Source organism: Protopterus annectens, chromosome 11.part0, assembly GCF_019279795.1.
Source record: "Protopterus annectens isolate FY-2018-M chromosome 11.part0, PAN1.0, whole genome shotgun sequence".
In the NCBI taxonomy this organism is placed as follows: domain Eukaryota; kingdom Metazoa; phylum Chordata; order Ceratodontiformes; family Protopteridae; genus Protopterus; species Protopterus annectens.
In genome coordinates this window covers 882487776-882505960 of record NC_056745.1, presented here as the reverse complement: position 1 = coordinate 882505960, position 18185 = coordinate 882487776, and the positions used below count along the sequence as shown (strand labels likewise).

The 18185-nt window shown below is 40.9% G+C and overlaps 1 protein-coding gene across 1 annotated transcript in view; it reads right to left on the bottom strand.

Annotated features, from left to right (window-relative positions):
- Nucleotides 1–8982: 8982 nt before the first annotated feature.
- Nucleotides 8983–18185, bottom strand: part of MON2 (MON2 homolog, regulator of endosome-to-Golgi trafficking) — a gene marked incomplete in the record, with an annotated part of 2751369 nt that continues 2742166 nt past the window's right edge. Inside the window, 1 exon segment of the mRNA XM_044088289.1 lies at nucleotides 8983–9942. Within this exon segment, the coding sequence (XP_043944224.1) occupies nucleotides 9779–9942 (164 nt within the window).

The window sequence follows — 18185 nt, the reverse complement described above, 5'->3', positions numbered from 1 at the left end:
CTGGCACAGGTTTACTAGCTATGCCCCCTTTTGCCCAGACTATAAGATAATTATCATTGCCACCAGCGAACTCCTTATCAGCTACTTTAAGGCCCTTAACAAAGGGTGTCCAATCTTACTGAGTAATATTAATATTAATACAAATGTTAGTTTGACCAAGAGCAAGGCTATTCGAAGTGGCCCACACAGTGTCACCAAATAAATATGCAAGTACTCTCAAAACTATCTCTACACAGATCAGCCACAATGAAAGGTTTAAATATATTTAATAATAACTAATAAAAGAAAAAGACAATACTAAATATATATTCAAAGTGATAATCCTTGAAAACGCAAACTTAGAAACCAAAAACAGGGACCAAGAGCAGTACAACTTTCGCCAAGGAATAAAGATACCATATGCCACAGGATTCAAAGCTTTATTACGTAAGTTTACATAATAAAGCTTTGAATCCTGTGGCATATGGTATCTTTATTCCTTGGCGAAAGTTGTACTGCTCTTGGTCCCTGTTTTTGGTTTCTATATATTCAAAGTGACATTAGAACTCAAAACCACAGGAAATATTTAAAATAATATTGCAGGACAGCCTCAAATACATAAAGAAAACTAAACTAAGCTTTACCGTATTCTTGACTGTATCCAAGAGAATTACTATAACCTAGAACTTAATTATAGAGCAATGCAGATGTTGTGGTGAATGGATCTTGTCAGTCCAAGACAGAATACAGAATGCACTCTCTCTCTCCAAGACACTTCTTAAATTAATTGTCCAAAAACACACAATACCGGAAAACAAAAATAGAAACAAAACTGGAGAAATAAGCCAAAATGCAAAATTCTCTTTTAATAAATTCTCAAATTAACATCTCAAATACTACTGCTGGGATATCTTGCAGAATGACATAACTTCTTATCATCTGACTCTATCCCAGTTGAAACCCCCACTGCTGGAAGCTGGCAGTATTTAGTACTGACCTGTGAAAACACACAGACCTCACATCTTTGGCAGAAGCTGGAAGACATAAAACAATTGCATTCCTTCATGCTTTCAGAGGTAGTAAATAGTTTCTCCGAAGACGATACAGAAAGCTTCTCAGCACAGATTGTGTGTCTCTAGTTCATTGAAAACTGAAAGATACCATCTTTTATTGCTCAGCCATAAAGTAATTTAATTTCAGCTATTTTTCTGAAGTTAACCTCCTGTATTTTAGTTTCCATTGTTAAAATATATACATTTAAATTGTGCATGTACATTTCTGTTCTATTCCAGTAGGGCACACTGTGGTTACATTTTAAGCACAAGCACTTTATGAAATACCTTTTTAACACACACATGACATGCAGTTCTAATACATTTGTAACACAAGCATCTTATATAAATCATGTTGATATTCACAAATGACATATAGCTATTTACAAAATTCTAGACAGCTGTGCTGGCAGTATCCCCCTTTGTCACAGACCCTTAGGAAATGATTAGCCATGGTGCCCTCTCAACGTCCATGGCAGATGTTTGCACAGCCTCAGAGGACGTGAAAGCGGTTCCATGCCGGCCTTCAACGGGGTCATGGCAGAAGAAACTGGTGTTGGCACTGCATGCTCCTTGGGTTCTTCCTAAACCTTGAGTGAGATGTTTGCTGGAGACTGGACAGTAGCAGATTTATACAGAGACTTTTTAGTCTTGTTTTTGACAGATTGATGTACCTCAGGATGGATGGATTGACCATGGAACCCTAGGTCAAAAACATGAGGAACTGATTCTCAAGGTAGATGGACAAGGAACACAGACAATGGCTGCAAAGAATTTTTGGAATAAAAGCAGGTATGGTTGTGCACAGCACCTAAGCAGAACAGGCTCTCCTCATAACCTTTAGGGAATATTTTGACTCCCTATTGAAATGTTGGCTCTTGAAATGCCAAGTGCTGACAAGCAAAAAGCAAAAGACAAAAAACCACAGAAGAGTTTATCTCAAAAATCACTCTTCTTTAAATTTCTTTTTGCAGGGGTGCCCTGCACCCCCCCCTCCCCATGTGTTAGGCAAGCCCCTCACACCCCACCAAATTTATGTATTCCAACTCTGAGACTGCCACATCTCAGAGAAAAGGGAATATTCTGAGAAATGGCATCCTGGACTTAGTATATGTAAAAGACCGATCTTTCAGCCATTCAGTTTCCGTGGTTCGGGACTTGCTCTAGCAGTTCCAGACATTTCAAATGATCACCAAATCTGCCCCATATACTGACATTTTCCCTTTCTGGATGACATGAACTCCCAATAAATACAGAGAAAAAAAGAAAAGGAACCACAACTGGGCACTTATCTGCAAATGACTCTGTAGAAACCAGCTCAAAGAAAGGCGTTCAGACTGTTGGCAAAGACATTCTGAATATTTAGAGTGTGTGTGTATGTCACATTCATGCCCTACACCTGTGCAGGGCGCATATGTCTGAAGTGTAATGCTGGGAGGATGTAAAAGTTTTGGTATACTGGCTGTACAATGCGCTATCTTTGGCAGGAAATCCCACATGTAATGAATACTGCAAAGTGATAAGGAAGGACATCTACCATTATGGTAAGTACATAACTTTTGTATCCGATGTTATCATTTATGTCTGGATTCAACCTGCGGGATACAGTCCCCAGCCACATAAAACCCTAGAGAACTCTTAGAAAGGGAAATTGCGCAATACAGTGGAACCAAAAGAGGCTCTAGACCTCAACTGAATGTCCAGTTTGTAGCTGGATACAAATGTGTAAGGACTTACCCAAGTAGCAGCTGCACAATCATTACCCAAAGCAGCTCTGGAGGAAATAATGCTGTAGAAGTAGCCATAGCTCTAGTAGAATGACCTTTCGGTTTACAATGCAAGGGCTTCCCTTTCAAGCTATAACTGAAAGAAATACAATCAGATCGCCACTTTGGGAGAGTATCCTTATACACTGGCATACCCAATCGGGCCTTTAAAAAGGAGACAAATCACTTGTCAGACTTTATGAAAGATTTGATTCTATCCAAAGTAAAACTTCTATTGTCTATGGACATCAAGACAATGCAGTGAATATTCATCTTTGTTGGAAAATTCAGGAAAGAATACTTGTAAGTGAATGGATTGATTCAAATTATTTTCCATTGCCACTTTTGGGAGAAAGGCAGGATCCATGCGGAGAGACTTCATGTCTTTAAGAAAAAATAAATATGGAGGTACTGAACAAAGGGCCTGCAGTTCTGACACATATTTGGCGGAGGACAACAGCCACCAAGAATAAAGTTTTCCAGGAGAGCAGCTTCAAGTCAGCTGCAGCAGAAAGCTCAAATGGAGGTGGAGCAAGCACCTGAAACATAAAAGACAAGTCCAATGGAGGAACAGGATCTTGGACAGGAGGACACAACAAAAAGGTACCCTTGAGAAAGGCCTTCAAAATTTTAAGAGCTGCCAATGACATATTATCCCTACCCATGTGAAAACTGAAATAAAGGCCAGATGCACCATAAAAGCATAATAATCAGACCCTGAGTTACACAAGTCTGCAAGGAAGTCAAGAACCACCTCCAAAGGGTCTGAAAAGGGATCTAAACCTTGAGAGTTAGACCAACAAGCAAAACAAATGTTTGTACACTCTAGCTTATACCCTATCATAGACATTTTTTGAGAAGAAAAAATATGCACCATTTTGTCTAAAAGCTTGGGATTTCTAGCCATCAGGGGAATTGGAGAAACCATGCAGTTAACCGGATGATTTGAAGGTCAGGCAGATCCAGGCGTGCAAGGTGAGAAATCAGATCCGGAAAGAAAAGGGAACCACACCTAACAGAGCTAATAGGGAGCAATGAGAATTACAGTCACTCTGCAATGGGCTGCCTTCTGAAGAAACTTTATCAGTGGGGTCAGAGGATAAACACACACAGGAGACCTGGGGCAAAGCATACAGAAGGGTGTCCCTGAGGAGTAATTAAGACATAATAGCTGCTACACTTGGTGTAGGATGGGGATGCATACAAGCAGCTACACTGAGTGCCCCAACTCTGAAAAATTGGAGCTGCAACTCCTGGATTCAGGGACCACTCATGAGGAAAAGAATGTTCCTGCTCAGACTGTCTGCCAAAATGTTGGCTTTCCCTGGGATGTGCACTGCAACCAAAAACCTCTGAGATGAAATCACCCAATGCTAGACCCATATGGCTTCCCAACAAAGGGATAAGAACAGGTCCCCCCTGTTTGTTCAGATACCAGACTACTGTCTGCCTGAAATGAGATCACACCCTTAGAGAGAATGCCCCAAAATGCCTACGGTGCAAAGAGGATTGCTTTCATCACTGACCCAAGACACTGATGTGAAAATTGGCCTCGGTAGTGAACCAGATCCCCTGAACAGTGTCCCCTTTGAAATGCCCTCCACTCTAGAAGAGAAGTGTCTGTCACGAACGTGCCCAGGGAAAGAATAAATAGTCTTGCAGTGGACATCAAGGGAGAATCCAACCACTTCCTGATCTGATCTTGACAGATATTTGTCAGCATAAAAGGGATCTCCATCGGGCGGATGTGTCAAGAAGGACTACTGCACCAAGTGTCCACTGAACAGTCCTCACTAGGGGAACCAAGCAGATGGTGGCCACCATGTGCCCCAAGAACTTGAGAACAAGGGAAGCTAGAGACTTTCTCTAAGAGAGCAAGGAAAATGAAGACAACAAAGGGTCAATAATCTGGAACCTGAGAGAGTCTGCCAAGTGGCAACTTATGAACTTTAGAGAAGAACAGGGAGGAGACTGGACTTCTGATAGTTGACCATGCTCCCAAGGAATTGAACAGCTGGAATTAAATGTCCCTGGCCCTGACTAAGGATGCTTTCATTGAGGTGTTTGGAAAGGTAGGCCTGGAACCCTTGCAGCCTGAGTCAGGTTGCTACAAATGCCATACACATGGTGAACAACTGGGAGTTGTAGTGAGTCCAAATGGCAGTGATCTGGACTGATAATGACTGGCTCTCAGCTGGAAGTACAGAAACCTTCTGGAATACCTCACTATCTTTATACGATGGCAGGCATCCTTGAGGTCGATCAAGCACATCCAGTCATTCTTCCTCAAGAAAGGCAGAATGGACTCCACTGTGACCATCCGGAACTTAGTCTGTTATATACACTGATTCAACTTGCTCAAATCCAAAACTAGCCTGAAGTCCTTGTTCTTCTTGGAACCAAAACGAACCTTGAATAGATCCCGAATCTGCAGTGGTCTGGAGGGACCCAAAAAACCACACAGACTAGTAAAAACGAAAAAGCCAAGGGTCGACGCCTCCAGCAAGCAAGTGATGTAACTGCAGTACACCGACTGTCAAAATTCAGTATTCAATATTCAGTATTAAATTAAGATGAAGCAACAATGGTTCGAGAATATAACGTTAGAACTTTTATTGTAAACAAGCACTTTCAGAGGAATCGTATCCCTCCTTCCTCAGACAAAAATAAAACACTCATTTGTTATGGCTCCCTCCTTAAATAGAATAACCATAATTCCATTAACAAATAACCAATTTAATTAAATTAATTCAATTAGTTAAGATTGTTATATTTAAAAATCAGCTTGTTCTCATGCCCTATCTTTAATTATTTAAAAACATAACTTTAAAACAGTAAAATACATGATACCTACAACCCTCTCATATACATATTAACAATACATATGTCTGGAGGGACCACTTGGATGACTCTAATGACTAATAACTTCTGAATTTCAATAGCTGTATCCTTTTCACATTGGATGGCATGTCTGAAGATATCTGGGATTTAGTTTGGAGTTATTAAAAATGTAACTGCACATCCTCTAGATAATTCTCTTAAAACTCATGCATCTGAGGTGATGGCCTTCCAAGCTTCTGGGTGTAAACCAAATGACCACAAACTGCCTCCACAGCCAGATAGTTGCACAACCCCTCAGGGTTGCTGAAACGGCATCCCCAAGAAAGCTCCATGGAAGCCCTGGTTCTCCAGACCACCCTGCTGTGAGGGTGGTGTCCATTGTGGTTATCCCCCTGTCATGGGGGGGTCCTTCAGAAGGAGCTTCTTGAAAAGGCAGCTGTGCTTTCTTAAAGAAATGCCCCCCCTTCTGGTTCTTAGAGTTCCGCTGAGGGGGAAGCAAAACATAACCCAACAGCAGAGAGTGTCTTTCTGTTCTGCTCCTTTCTGGTAAAAGCCCCCTTCAGCTTACATCCAAAAAGTGAACATCCAAAGAGGACATTAATAAAGGATGCCTTGAAGCACTTGGCAAAATTACACAACCTCATCCAAGCATGGCAATGCTGGCACCAGCAGCTCAGGACATGCCATCAGTCATGTTAGACAGCAGATGTATAGACACAGTGGCAATAGACTGCAGTGTAGATAACTGAGTCTCTAGAGTCTGCTGTGGCTGAGGCATAGTATTCACCTCCCTAAATGGTCTGAGAAACCATATTTGGGGTATAAAATGATGAACTCTCAACCAAGATGTCCTTCTTAGTGGCAGTCACCACCACAACTGCATCAACAGCCAGACTCTTACTCCACCCAGTGTTGACCTTGGAAGGGGGTGAGACTCTTAGCTGGTTTCTTTGGACTCAGTTCCACTGTATCAAATTACTTCCATGCCCTATGGGACACCAGGTCAATACGTACACCTGGAGGCAGAACCACCCAGGACATAGATGGGCTCACATCAAAGGCCTCCAAAAATAGAGACGCCTCCTGAGATAGTGTTTCTGCAGTCCAACCCCCCCCCCCACACTGATGGAGCAGCTAAAAAAGATTACCAAAGGAAGCATTGTTGTGAGGGGGATTAGGAGACCGGTCTCCTTAATAGAAATCAGTATCCTCTGCGAAGGATTTTTCATGAGAATCTAGGTGCTTTTACTTGTACTACCTCTTTCCAGAGACTTACCACCCTGGAGAATCTGGGGGGGGGATGGAAGAGGCAGGGGGCCCTGAAGGTACAGCAGACTGGAGACTATGCACAATGGTTTGTCCTGGAGCACACTAAAGTATCTCCATATGCACAGACGTCAAAGATGGAGGGATACTGGTTGCTGCTGACCACTTCTTCTCCAGATGGGGGAACATTCTATCTATGTCAAAGTCAGAGGCTGAAGCTGGCCACCTGGAGCCGACAGACTTATGATACAGAGATTCAAAAGACATACCGAACTCTGTAGCTGCTCCACCCTGCCCCGATACCAAGACCAGACCTAAACTATCAAGAGCAGAGGCACCAAGCAGGAGGGAAGACCCAAAACAAGAATCGACAAACACGACTTGGAAGCCCCTGTCTCAATGTGTCAGCACCAAGGTCCACTCAGCTCCAGAACCGCCTGTGTCAAGGGAACCCAAGGTTGGTGTAGGAGCAGAGATCGGCCAAGCCATCAGATCCTAAGGGAAAGGAAGGAAACAAGACTCCAATGACCTCGGAACAGTAGGGACCAAGGGCAGAAACCAGCTTAATGGAGTCGAAGCCATGGGTTAAGGAATCAAAGCCAAATGGTTCAACCCTAACTGCATCTGAGTTTGTAGGAAGGACCACACCAGTTGCTCCAAGTCAGCAGGAGTGATTGAGGTGATGAAGCCACCGATGGAGATTTGGAGGCTCTCCTGCTGGATGACAGCTCCGCAGACCCAATCCAAACCGGGGAATCTCAGATCAGGGGAGGAGACAGGGACAACTCTGATGAGGACTCTTGTGGAGTAGGAGGAAACTCCCTTTACAAGAAAGGACTCAGGACACACAGAGCAGGAGAACTTCCCCACAGTTGGTACAAAAGGCAAACGGGTCTAAAATGTCAGAGATAATGATGGTGTCAAATCCACTGGAGAAACCAAAGGCCTTGGGAAATTTGGATCCAGTGGACCAGAAGAAGAGGGAGATTATCATTTTTGGTACCCATTCAAAGGTTTAGGGTCATCACGGCCCTCCTTATGACCCCATCACTCTTGCTGGAAGAACAGGAGTCGCCAGCTAGCAACAGACCTTTTAGATTTTAAATGCTCGAGTGCCAAAGACCTCACAGATGAAGCACAACAACCTGATGTGAGTGGCCCCCAAGACAATACACACACACCTGTCATGAACATCTTGAGAAGAGAGCTTGTGGTCACATGCTACACATTTCTTAAATCCCTTCTCCACACTGCTAATAAAGAACTACAAGCAGCCTAACAGTTAATAAACAAGCAAATAAAACCTGTAACACTATAAACCACAATGGGCAGGAAAAGCCTGCTAAAAAGAACAAAACAACATAATGCACTCCTAAACCTAACTATCAGAAAAAACCTACACCAAAAACAACTAGTAAAAATACAAAACAAGGGTAGAGGAAAAGGAACAAGATCAAGCTACAATGTTTATCTCACAAAAAAGATACACTCCATGCAGCAAGCAAGCCCAGGAAGGCAGCAGCGGGATCTGAGGTAGTCCTAGTTGAGTGCAGGATTATGAGCAGAGTGGGTGGAGTTCAATGGGCTGAAATTATTTGGATATGTCCAGTCTCGTATCGGAGTCAGATCCTTTAAACCCAGGTTTAACCAGATGAAAAAATAATTGGATACTAAGTTTATTCAACTTATGTCAACAACCACACACAGAGCTGTAATGAGCAGCATTGTCATTCCACAGCAAGAGATACTCCCTGAACCAAAACTGACATTTTGTCAGACTACTACAACTTTAACTGAATGTTAGGAGTTGGTAAGTACTTGTTTTTGCTTGTTTTAATATGATTCACTAAAAAAATTAATGCAGGCAACCAAACAGCACTGTAATGAATTCCTGTTCAAAATATACACAGTTTAAATGTGAAAACCTCATTAGTTGATAATGAGTCTTCTACTTAATTCAGACAAAAAAACAAACAAACAGTGAAATAACTCAGTGGGATAAGCAAGAAACACATACAGAGTTCAAACATAATGCAACATGTACCTAATCAATTATTAAGCACTCAACCAAGGACAAGTACATTATACAGAACTGTACCGTTTATTATACACACAAATCTTTTTAGTTCCCTTCTTTTTTTAACAAAAGTTGGTTGGTTAAGGATGACATGGAATGTTACAGTACCAACTTGCATAAATTTTTTAGTACAATTTTGTACCTGCAAAAAAGTATGAGTCTGTTTTCTTGGAGTAATAAAGAGGAAATACTTTGCTTTTTTTACAACTGCATCATGAACACACAGACCACAAGTTGTATATTAATCCTTCTTTCTGTAAACACCTTAGGGCTTCAGTGAGCAACTCCGTTTTGCTAGTGACACCTATACGGTTTAGCTTATTGAACTTTGTTGTTATGTCCAAGTTATAAGGAGAACTGGCATGAAGAAAGTTCAAATTGATGGTGAGAGTTTCAGGAGCTCCAAAGAGAGTACATCTTCCCACTGTATACATAGAGCAAGATGGTCAGTGTTCCTTCATAACCCCAAGAGCAGGAGGATGTGACACTGGTTTAAAAAAATCATGTACTGTTAATGGTAACTATCCAGAATGGCCTCATGAAATGCTAGACCCGATCCACCCAACTTTACAAAGCACTAAGAGGTACTGCCAACACACTTGTGAAACCTTTTAGTAGGCATTCAGTTTACATATATAATGTAGTGAACTCTTGTTAATAAAATTATAGGATGCTCAGCACTCACTCCCAAATTACTGGCATTAAGTGATGTCCATGAGTAACTAAGATGCTCATTAAAAACTGAGATTATCTTTCTCAGATAACATTTTCTTCTCCAGTGTCAAAGGTTAAGTCTGTCAAGAGTCTCCATTTTGTACTCTAGGTACTGGGGGATGCATGAAGTCTTTGAAGGGGACTAATGCCTCTTTCAGTGCTGAACAGACTTCCGATGATGAGCAGGTTATACATTCTACTAAGGTTGGGTATAAGGCAATCACATGTGCCCATGTACTGGCATCAACTGTAACGACAAAGAAAATAAAAACAGCAGTTAGACGCGACAGCATGACAACCGAATAAACACACTTTTCATTTTTTGCAAGTTAGTCAGAACTGTACATCGTTATCAGAGAAAACAAATGTTCTGCTATAAAGGAAAAAAATGTAAAATATAACTGAGTAATCACAGTTCAAATTTGTCAGCACACTAAGTGACATTAATGTACCTATTACATCAAAAGGGGGCACAGAGCAATAGAATTAGTGAAGAAAACCTTGTGAGAAACAATAACTCTGTAAATCACAATTTGTTAGGTAAAAGCACAAATGTCAAGAAAAAATGTTATGTATTCACCATAACGTTACATCTGTGCTGTCCATTTTCATTCTTTCTTAAGTGATTGTTCTCTGATCTGACTCAGTCGCTTCAACCAGATCCTCGGATCCAAACTCTTAAGCTCCTCCCTTTGCCCATTATGCCCCGCCTGCCTAACATACATCAGATCAAGTTTGCTGCTCATAGGAGACAGTAGCTAATACCTTAACAGAACTCAAGAAGGTATACAATTAGAAAAATAGCAGAGTGCAAAATGAAACCCTTAGGCATGTCCAGGAACAAAGAGAAGGGGGTTAGGATGGCAGCTAGTTGAGGAAGAATGAAAATGGACAACACAGATGTAACATTATGGTAAGTATGTGACAAAAGGAGGTACTGCTAGCACATTGTCATTGGTGAATATTGAAATGATTTATACAAGATGCCTGTGTTACAAATGTATTACAACTGTATGTCATGTGTATATCAAACTGCTTGTAGAGACGTGTGTGTTGAAAAGGCATTTGCAAAGTGCAGTGTTTGAAATGTAACCACATGGTCCCCTGCTGGAAGAGGACAGAAATGTACATGCACTATTATAACTGTTTAAATGTATACATTTTAACAGTGGAAACTGTAATACAGGAGATTAACTAAAAGTAAAAAACAGCAGACTGGCACAACGAAGCTCTACAGAACTAGTTTATTAAATACAAATGCCTCCACTATCTCAGTATAATTTTGTATGTCTTCCCCACTAATATTCTCATAAATATTCTGAAGTACAAAGAATCTAAATTCATGTTTATCATTTGTATCCCTAATGTGCCTATATAAAGCATATGCAAGGTAGCCCTGAACTATTCAACAACTATCACTAAAAACAACACAATTTTTAGAAGAATTGTTTACTTGGTCATGTAAAAATAATATTTCAAATTATTTTGTTTAGATGTAGCTACTTTGTTTACTTCCATACGCAACAGTACAGGTTCATAGGTTCATACTAGGCTATCTGCCCTAGGGCATTTATAAGCCTAGCCAGAATGTGTTTGGCTTTCGCCACCCATTTTAAATTTATTTTGCTATGCCCTTTTTCGAGGTTAGTATACTGTGCCTCTGTCTAACAGTGACACAGAAGTGATACCCGGGGTAAACCTATGATCTCCCATCCACTCATCAAGATTCCTCTTGAAGAGAGTCAATGAGGGACTCTGCCTAACCTGGACTGGGATTTTATTCCAGAGTGAAGGGAGCCTCTGGGTTATGAATCTGTCCCTCCAGCATGTCCTATTTATTTCAGTGCTGAGGTTCAAGTCTCTCGAGCACGTAGCTCGATGGGATTTGGATTTTCTGAGGTGCAGCATGTCCATTAATTCCGGGTTGGACATGGCTTTATACGTCAGGCACAGATCGCCTCTGAACAGGCGGTATGCCACTGAGTAGAGCTGGAGTTTCTTTAACTGGGCAGCATATGGCATCTGTCTGAGCCCTTTGATCCTTTTGGTGAGGTGCTTTTGGGGTCTTTCCAGTTGCTGCAGGTGTCTGGTAAGGTACATCCCAAAAGGGGCATTGTACTCAATTATGGGCCTGATGAGGGATGAGTAAAGAGGCACGATAACGTCCCCTGATCTAGATGTGAATCCCTTCATGATTAGGTGGGCTATATAAAATGTTTTTCTAACCACTTTGGCCACGTGGTTGTCAAATGAGAGATTGCTATCAACTTGGGTCCCCAGGTCCCTAATTACTTCTTCTGTACTTAATGGATTACCACCTATGTGGTAATTTGTGGGCACTTGTTTTTGCCAAAGGGGATGACTATACACTTTTTGGCATTTAGCTTGAGGCCATGGTTCTGGCACCAGTTGTCTGTTTCTATGAGGCCCTTTTGGAGGATGCTTGTGTCGGATGGAGAGTCGATTATGGCACCCAGTTTGCAGTCATCTGCGAACTTGGTCAGCCACAGTCCTTCCATGTTGGCCTGTACCTCCGAGAAATATATACCGAACAAGAGAGGTCCCAGGACTGAGCCATGTGGGACACCACTTGTAACTGGTTTGGAGTCTGACATGGCTCCAGCAATTCTAACCATGTGGGTTCTGTCCTTGAGCCAGTTTGCAATCCATCTAGTGACATAGGGGTTTATATTTAAGCTGGTGAGCTTATCTATAATGCTCGAGTGGGGTATTGTATCGAAGGCTTTTGAGGTCTTGAATTTTTAAGGGAATTTATCATACACTTTGCTATTTTAATATGTCTAAAACAGAGATGCTTTGTGGCTTGACAGAACTAGTTCTAGAAAATAATGTTTTTTGTTTCATGATAAAATGTATTAACAATGTAAGGGTGTTGCCATGGGTACTCCCATGGCTAACAGCTACAAAAATTTAGTGGTTAACAATTGGGACTTGAAATATATTCTAGATGGAAGTACAAATATATATTTAAATAATATATTCTTTTATAAACGTTTTGTAGATTATCTTTTTCTTATATGGAATGGTTCTCTAAATAGTTTTTATGAGTTCATTGAATATCTACACTCCACATCCATTTTTTTTTACGTTTTAAATATACAGTGCATTTTACACAAATAGACTTTCTGGATATCAGACTAATTAAGAACACTAATGGTTTTATTGATACCACCTTGTTTAAAAAGAATGTAAAGAAAACACTTATTTACACAAAAGCAGTATGCACCCCCCCTGCATATTTTTAATAATATAGTTAAAAATCAACTTGCTAGGGTGGCAAAACTGAATAGTAATAAGGATAATATGGATAGACAGACTTTATGGCTGATGATTTTTCTCATAGAGGCTATAGTAGTGAAGTTATATAGAGATTAACCATGCAATTAAGGAATAATTCTGATTAAGAAATATTTCCAGCTTTTTCTGAAGGAAATTTGTTAAGCAAAGGAAATAGGATAAATAGAACTGTTCCAACCATCCAGCATAATCAAAGAATTTTTAGATGTATTTTACCTTTTGATAAAAATACAGAAAAAATTAAACAAATAATTAGACAACATTGCGCTACATTGAAGCATATACCAGCTTTCAAAGACTTTACCACTAGTCATTTGGCCTTTGGATATAAAAACTTGAGTAGTATTTAAACAAACTATGTTATAAGGAAAAGGAAAAATATTATCGACAAGACAGAATACATAAATTGGGTACTCAAAAATGTTTAAGTTGTAGTTACTGTAAGTATATTTTTTCAGAATCTTGTGTATTATACATCCAGTCTCACAGAAAATTTTCCATCTCAGAAGTCAAGGGACTTGTAATACTAGAAATGTTATTTACATGTGCAAATGCATCCTTTGTAATGCATTTTATATAGGAAAAACAAATAGGAAACCTAAAAATAGAATCTGTGAGCATTTATCAGAAATGTGTAGGAAGCTTGATACTAATTCTTTATATAGGCACATTAGGGATACACATGATAAACATGAAATGCTGCGGTGGTGGTGCTGCGGTAGCGTTGTTGCCTTACAGTTAGACGTTGCCCATTCAATTCTCAGTTAGAGCGTCTTCTGTGTGGCGACATGCGTGAATGGGCGTTCCTTCGTTGAAGGTTGTGCGTTAGGTCCGGCAAGCCAGCACGTCAAAATCTACTGCCAATCATTAGCGGACCGGAGTTCTGCTGTGGTGACCCCTAACCGGGAAAAGCCGAAAGAAACAAACAAAACACTACAGAATATTTATGAGAATATTAGGGGAGAGACATACAAAATTATACTGCGATAGTGGAGGTGTTTGTATTTAAATAAACTAGTTCTCTAGAGCTTCGTGGTGCTGGTCTGCTATTTTTTATTTTTGTTTTTATTTGTGTTTTCTGCTAGTCCAGCTTTATCTCTGAGGCAGAATACTTGGCTTTTATTATACAGGAGGTTAACTTCAGTCCAGCAAACTTCCAAAATATAACTGAAATTAAATTACTTTATGGCTAGGCCATAAAAGATGGTATCCTTCAGTTTTCAATGGGGCAAGAGACACAATGTCTGTACTAGGAAACTTTCTGTATTGTCTTTAGGGTGAACAAATTACTAGTCTTGAAAGCATGAAGGAATACAATTGTTTTATGACTTCCAGCATGTGCAAGACATCTCAGGAGAAGCCCTTGTCTGTATACTTTTCTAGGTAGATGCTAACTACTGCCAGCATCAGGAATGGGGGTTCTGGCCTGGGGACTAGAAACCAGATGACAAGAAGTGATGTAATTCTGCAAGCTATTCCAGCAATAATATTTTAGATATTAATAATTTTGAGACGCCTCTTAGTGAGACAGAGCATTCTGCATTCTGTCTTGGACCTGACAACAACTAGAAAATCCATTCACCACATCTGCCTTGCTCTAATAGTAAGTTACTAGGGAACAGTAATTCTCTTAGATGCAGTCAGGAATATAGTGAAGCTTAGTTTAGATATTTTTTCTTTATTTGAGACTGTCCTGCAATGTTTTAAATATTTCCAGTGGTTTTGAACTCTGATGTCACTGTGAATATATATTTAGTATTGTCTTGTTATTTTATTATTTATTATTAAATATATTTAAACCTTTCATTGTGGCTAATCTGTGTAGAGATATTTAAGTTTTGAGTACTTGCATATTTATTTGGTGACACTGTGTGGGCTACTCCTAATATCCTTCCTCTTGGTCAAACTACCATTTGTATTAATATTAATATTACACAGTAAGATTGGACACCCCTCATCAAGGGCCTTAAAGTAGCTGATAAGAAGCTGACTGGTGGCAGTGGTAACTACCATATAGTCTGAGCAGAAGGGGTCATAGCTAGTAAACCTGTGCCAGCCTTTCCCAGGTGTGTGTGTGTGTGTGTGTGTGTGTGTGTGTGTGTGTGTGTGTAAATCAAACTTCAAAGAGTGTGGGTGTGTCAGCTACTTGGGCAGGGACACGAAGCACTGGTTGGACAGAGAGGGTGCTGGAGGTCTTAGAATGGTCACTCAGCTGAGATCTCAACTCTATAACTGTGCCAGTGGGGAGTCTTATTGGGGATCTGAAGAAAGAGTGAGAAATCAACCCTGGACTGACTGTGATCTCTGTGTGCTCATAAGGGAACTTGAACTTGATGCAGTGAGCTGCATCTGGAAATACTGTCTTTGTACGTGTCACTCTCCCAGTGAATGTCCCCCACTATTGCCAGTGGTGAGGACTGAGACTCCTTTATTACTGGTTGGCAGTGGTGGGTCATCACAAAGTACATAACCTTTTTATCAGCTGCTGTCATTTTCATTCATTCCTCAACTGATGGGACTGAGTCCCCAGCTAGATGAACCTTGTGTGGTCTGCATGGAAGGATTTTTCAGAGTACTGCAGAGCCAAATGCATCTCTGTTCCTAGAAACCAAATCCAAGTTGTAATGAGCAATTAAGGTATGAGCAATGGACTAAGTGGCAGCTGCACAAATGAAAACTATAGAAGCTCTTGACCAAAAGGCTAAGGTTACAACGATAGACCTTGTGGAATGAGTTCTAGTAGGCTTACGCAAGGAAAATACACTTTTACTACAGACAAAGGAGATACAATCGGTCAACCATTTAGCCAGTGTAACACTGGAAACTAACTTGCACAATCTGTTACATGAGAAGGATATAAACAACTAGTTGGTTTTCCGGAAATCCTTGGTTCGATGTAGATAAAACTGAAGCTGTCTATGAACATCCAAAAGATGAAGCACGTACTCTCCCTTGTTTGGGAAATTTGGAAAGAAAACCAGGAGGTTAATGACCTGGTTGATATTAGACTCAAACTACATTAGACAAAAAAGACGGGTTGGTCTGGAAGGACACCCTTTGTGGAAAACCAAATAAGGAAATTTGAAAGACAGAACCTGGAGTACAGATACTCATCTGATGTAATAGCGACTAGAAAAATCATTTTCCAAGAAAGAAATGTGAGGTGTGACCTGGGTGAGGGTTCAAAGGGGCTTTGGGGTAAGAGCGTGAAACAAAATAGTTGAATCCCAAGCAGCAGTAAGATCCTTCAGTGGAGGTCCAAGTAGAAAAGTCACTTTAAGAAAGGATTTATATAATTTACAATAAGCTATGGAAGAATTATTTTCACCTAGATGGAAATTTGAAATGGCAGCCAACTGGACCTTAATAGAAAAGCTAGCCCCTTCATTGAAAACTGAAGCTAAAAAATCAAGTACAGCTGGTACAGGGGTAGATAAAGTTTCCAGAATACAAATCTCTTCCATTTACATTTGTAAATCTTTCCAGTGGAAGCTTTTTGAGAAGATGACAAAATATGATGGACTAGGGAGAAGAGCCTGGGCTGTCTATCAGTGACATTGAAGAAGCCAAGCAGTCAGTTTGAAGGTTGTTATGTCCAGATGAGTCATACCTGTCATGTGATTAGAATCCAGCATCCAGGGTGGATGTAGAAGATGAGATCTGAGGAGGGGGAACCAAATCTGATGAGGACAAAAGGGTGTAATGAGTATAACTGTGCTCTTCAACCAGTATGCTTTCTTTACAAATTTGGGGATGAGAGGTAACTGTAGGTAAGCTTAAAGACTAGAGGGTCAATTGTGGATTACAGCATCTCTCAATGACTTCCCCATTGGAGTGATTAGGGCAAAGAACCTGATGCACTTGTTGCTTAGGGGAGAAGCAAACAGATCACAACATGACTGGCCTCATCGACAGAAAATTCTCTCCGCCACTTTGATATTCAGATACCACTCGTGAGGCATCAGAATGGACCTGCTTAGTTTGTCCACAATCATGTTGGCTTTACCTAGTTTGTGCATTGCAATTACAGAGCAGCAGGAAGGCATCACCCATTGCCACACACTCACTGCTTCTCAACATAGCTGGCAAGATTTGGTTCCATTTGTAGATGTGCTAGACAAGTCCGTCTGAATAGGAATCAACCCGGAGGAAAGTGTGCCTTAAAAGGTCTGCAACACTAGGAGGATTGTTCTCATTTCCAGAACACTGATATGTGTTTTGACCTCTTCTGGAAACCAGGTACCTTGGACTGTCCTTCCCAAGTACTGCCCCCCACCCCAGTTGAGAGGCATCTGTGGTCACTGTGGCCATGGGCAGGGGAAAAACAAATGGACACCCTTCAGAAACTTCGTTTGACTGAAGATATCCTTTACAAGCTTGTGTGATCTTGACTGACAGCAGTTAGAGGCTGTTGAAGAATGGACCGCTGTACTGACAGGGTCCACTGCAGAATTTGCATGTGAAAGGGACTAGGGTAAAACTGTAAGACTAGTCATGCTGGAAGAAAAAAATGCAGTATTAATCTCTTGACTTATGATCGGAGTGTGTGTATGCAAGCTGGATGGAGACAGGCTATCTCGACTGACTATGTCTAGACAAGCACCAATGAACTCTGCAAAGATGAGAGTTGTGATTTACTGTAATTGTCTGTGATGCCTAGGAGGAGACACAACTGGAGCAAGTAGTCTGTAGCCTGTAAAAGAAGATGCCTGGTTGGAGCAGTTAAGAGCCATGGAAACACTTGGAATTCAAGCAGTCTCAAGTGAACTGCTACCACCTCCATGGATTGGGTGAACACCCTGGGGTCTTTGGTGAGACCAAAGAGCTATGCTCTGACCTGGTAATGACCAGCTCCCAGCCAGAACAGCAGATATCTTCTGGACTTGTTCATTTTGATGTGATAGTACACATCCTGAAGATCTACTGAGCACATCCAATCATCCTTTCATAGTAGGATCATAGGAAGTTGCTAAGTTATTGGCCCTGAGACCCTTATAAGCCTAGCCAAGAGTTTAGTTTTAGTTTAGACAAGTTAGCACCCAATGCCTCTGTCCAGCAGGGACACGGGTGGAATCCCAGGGATGTATTTTCTGTTTCCCATCCAGTTATCCAGGTTGTGCTTAAAAAGGAGTAAAGAGGTACTTTGCCTGATGTGGACAGGGAGTCTATTCC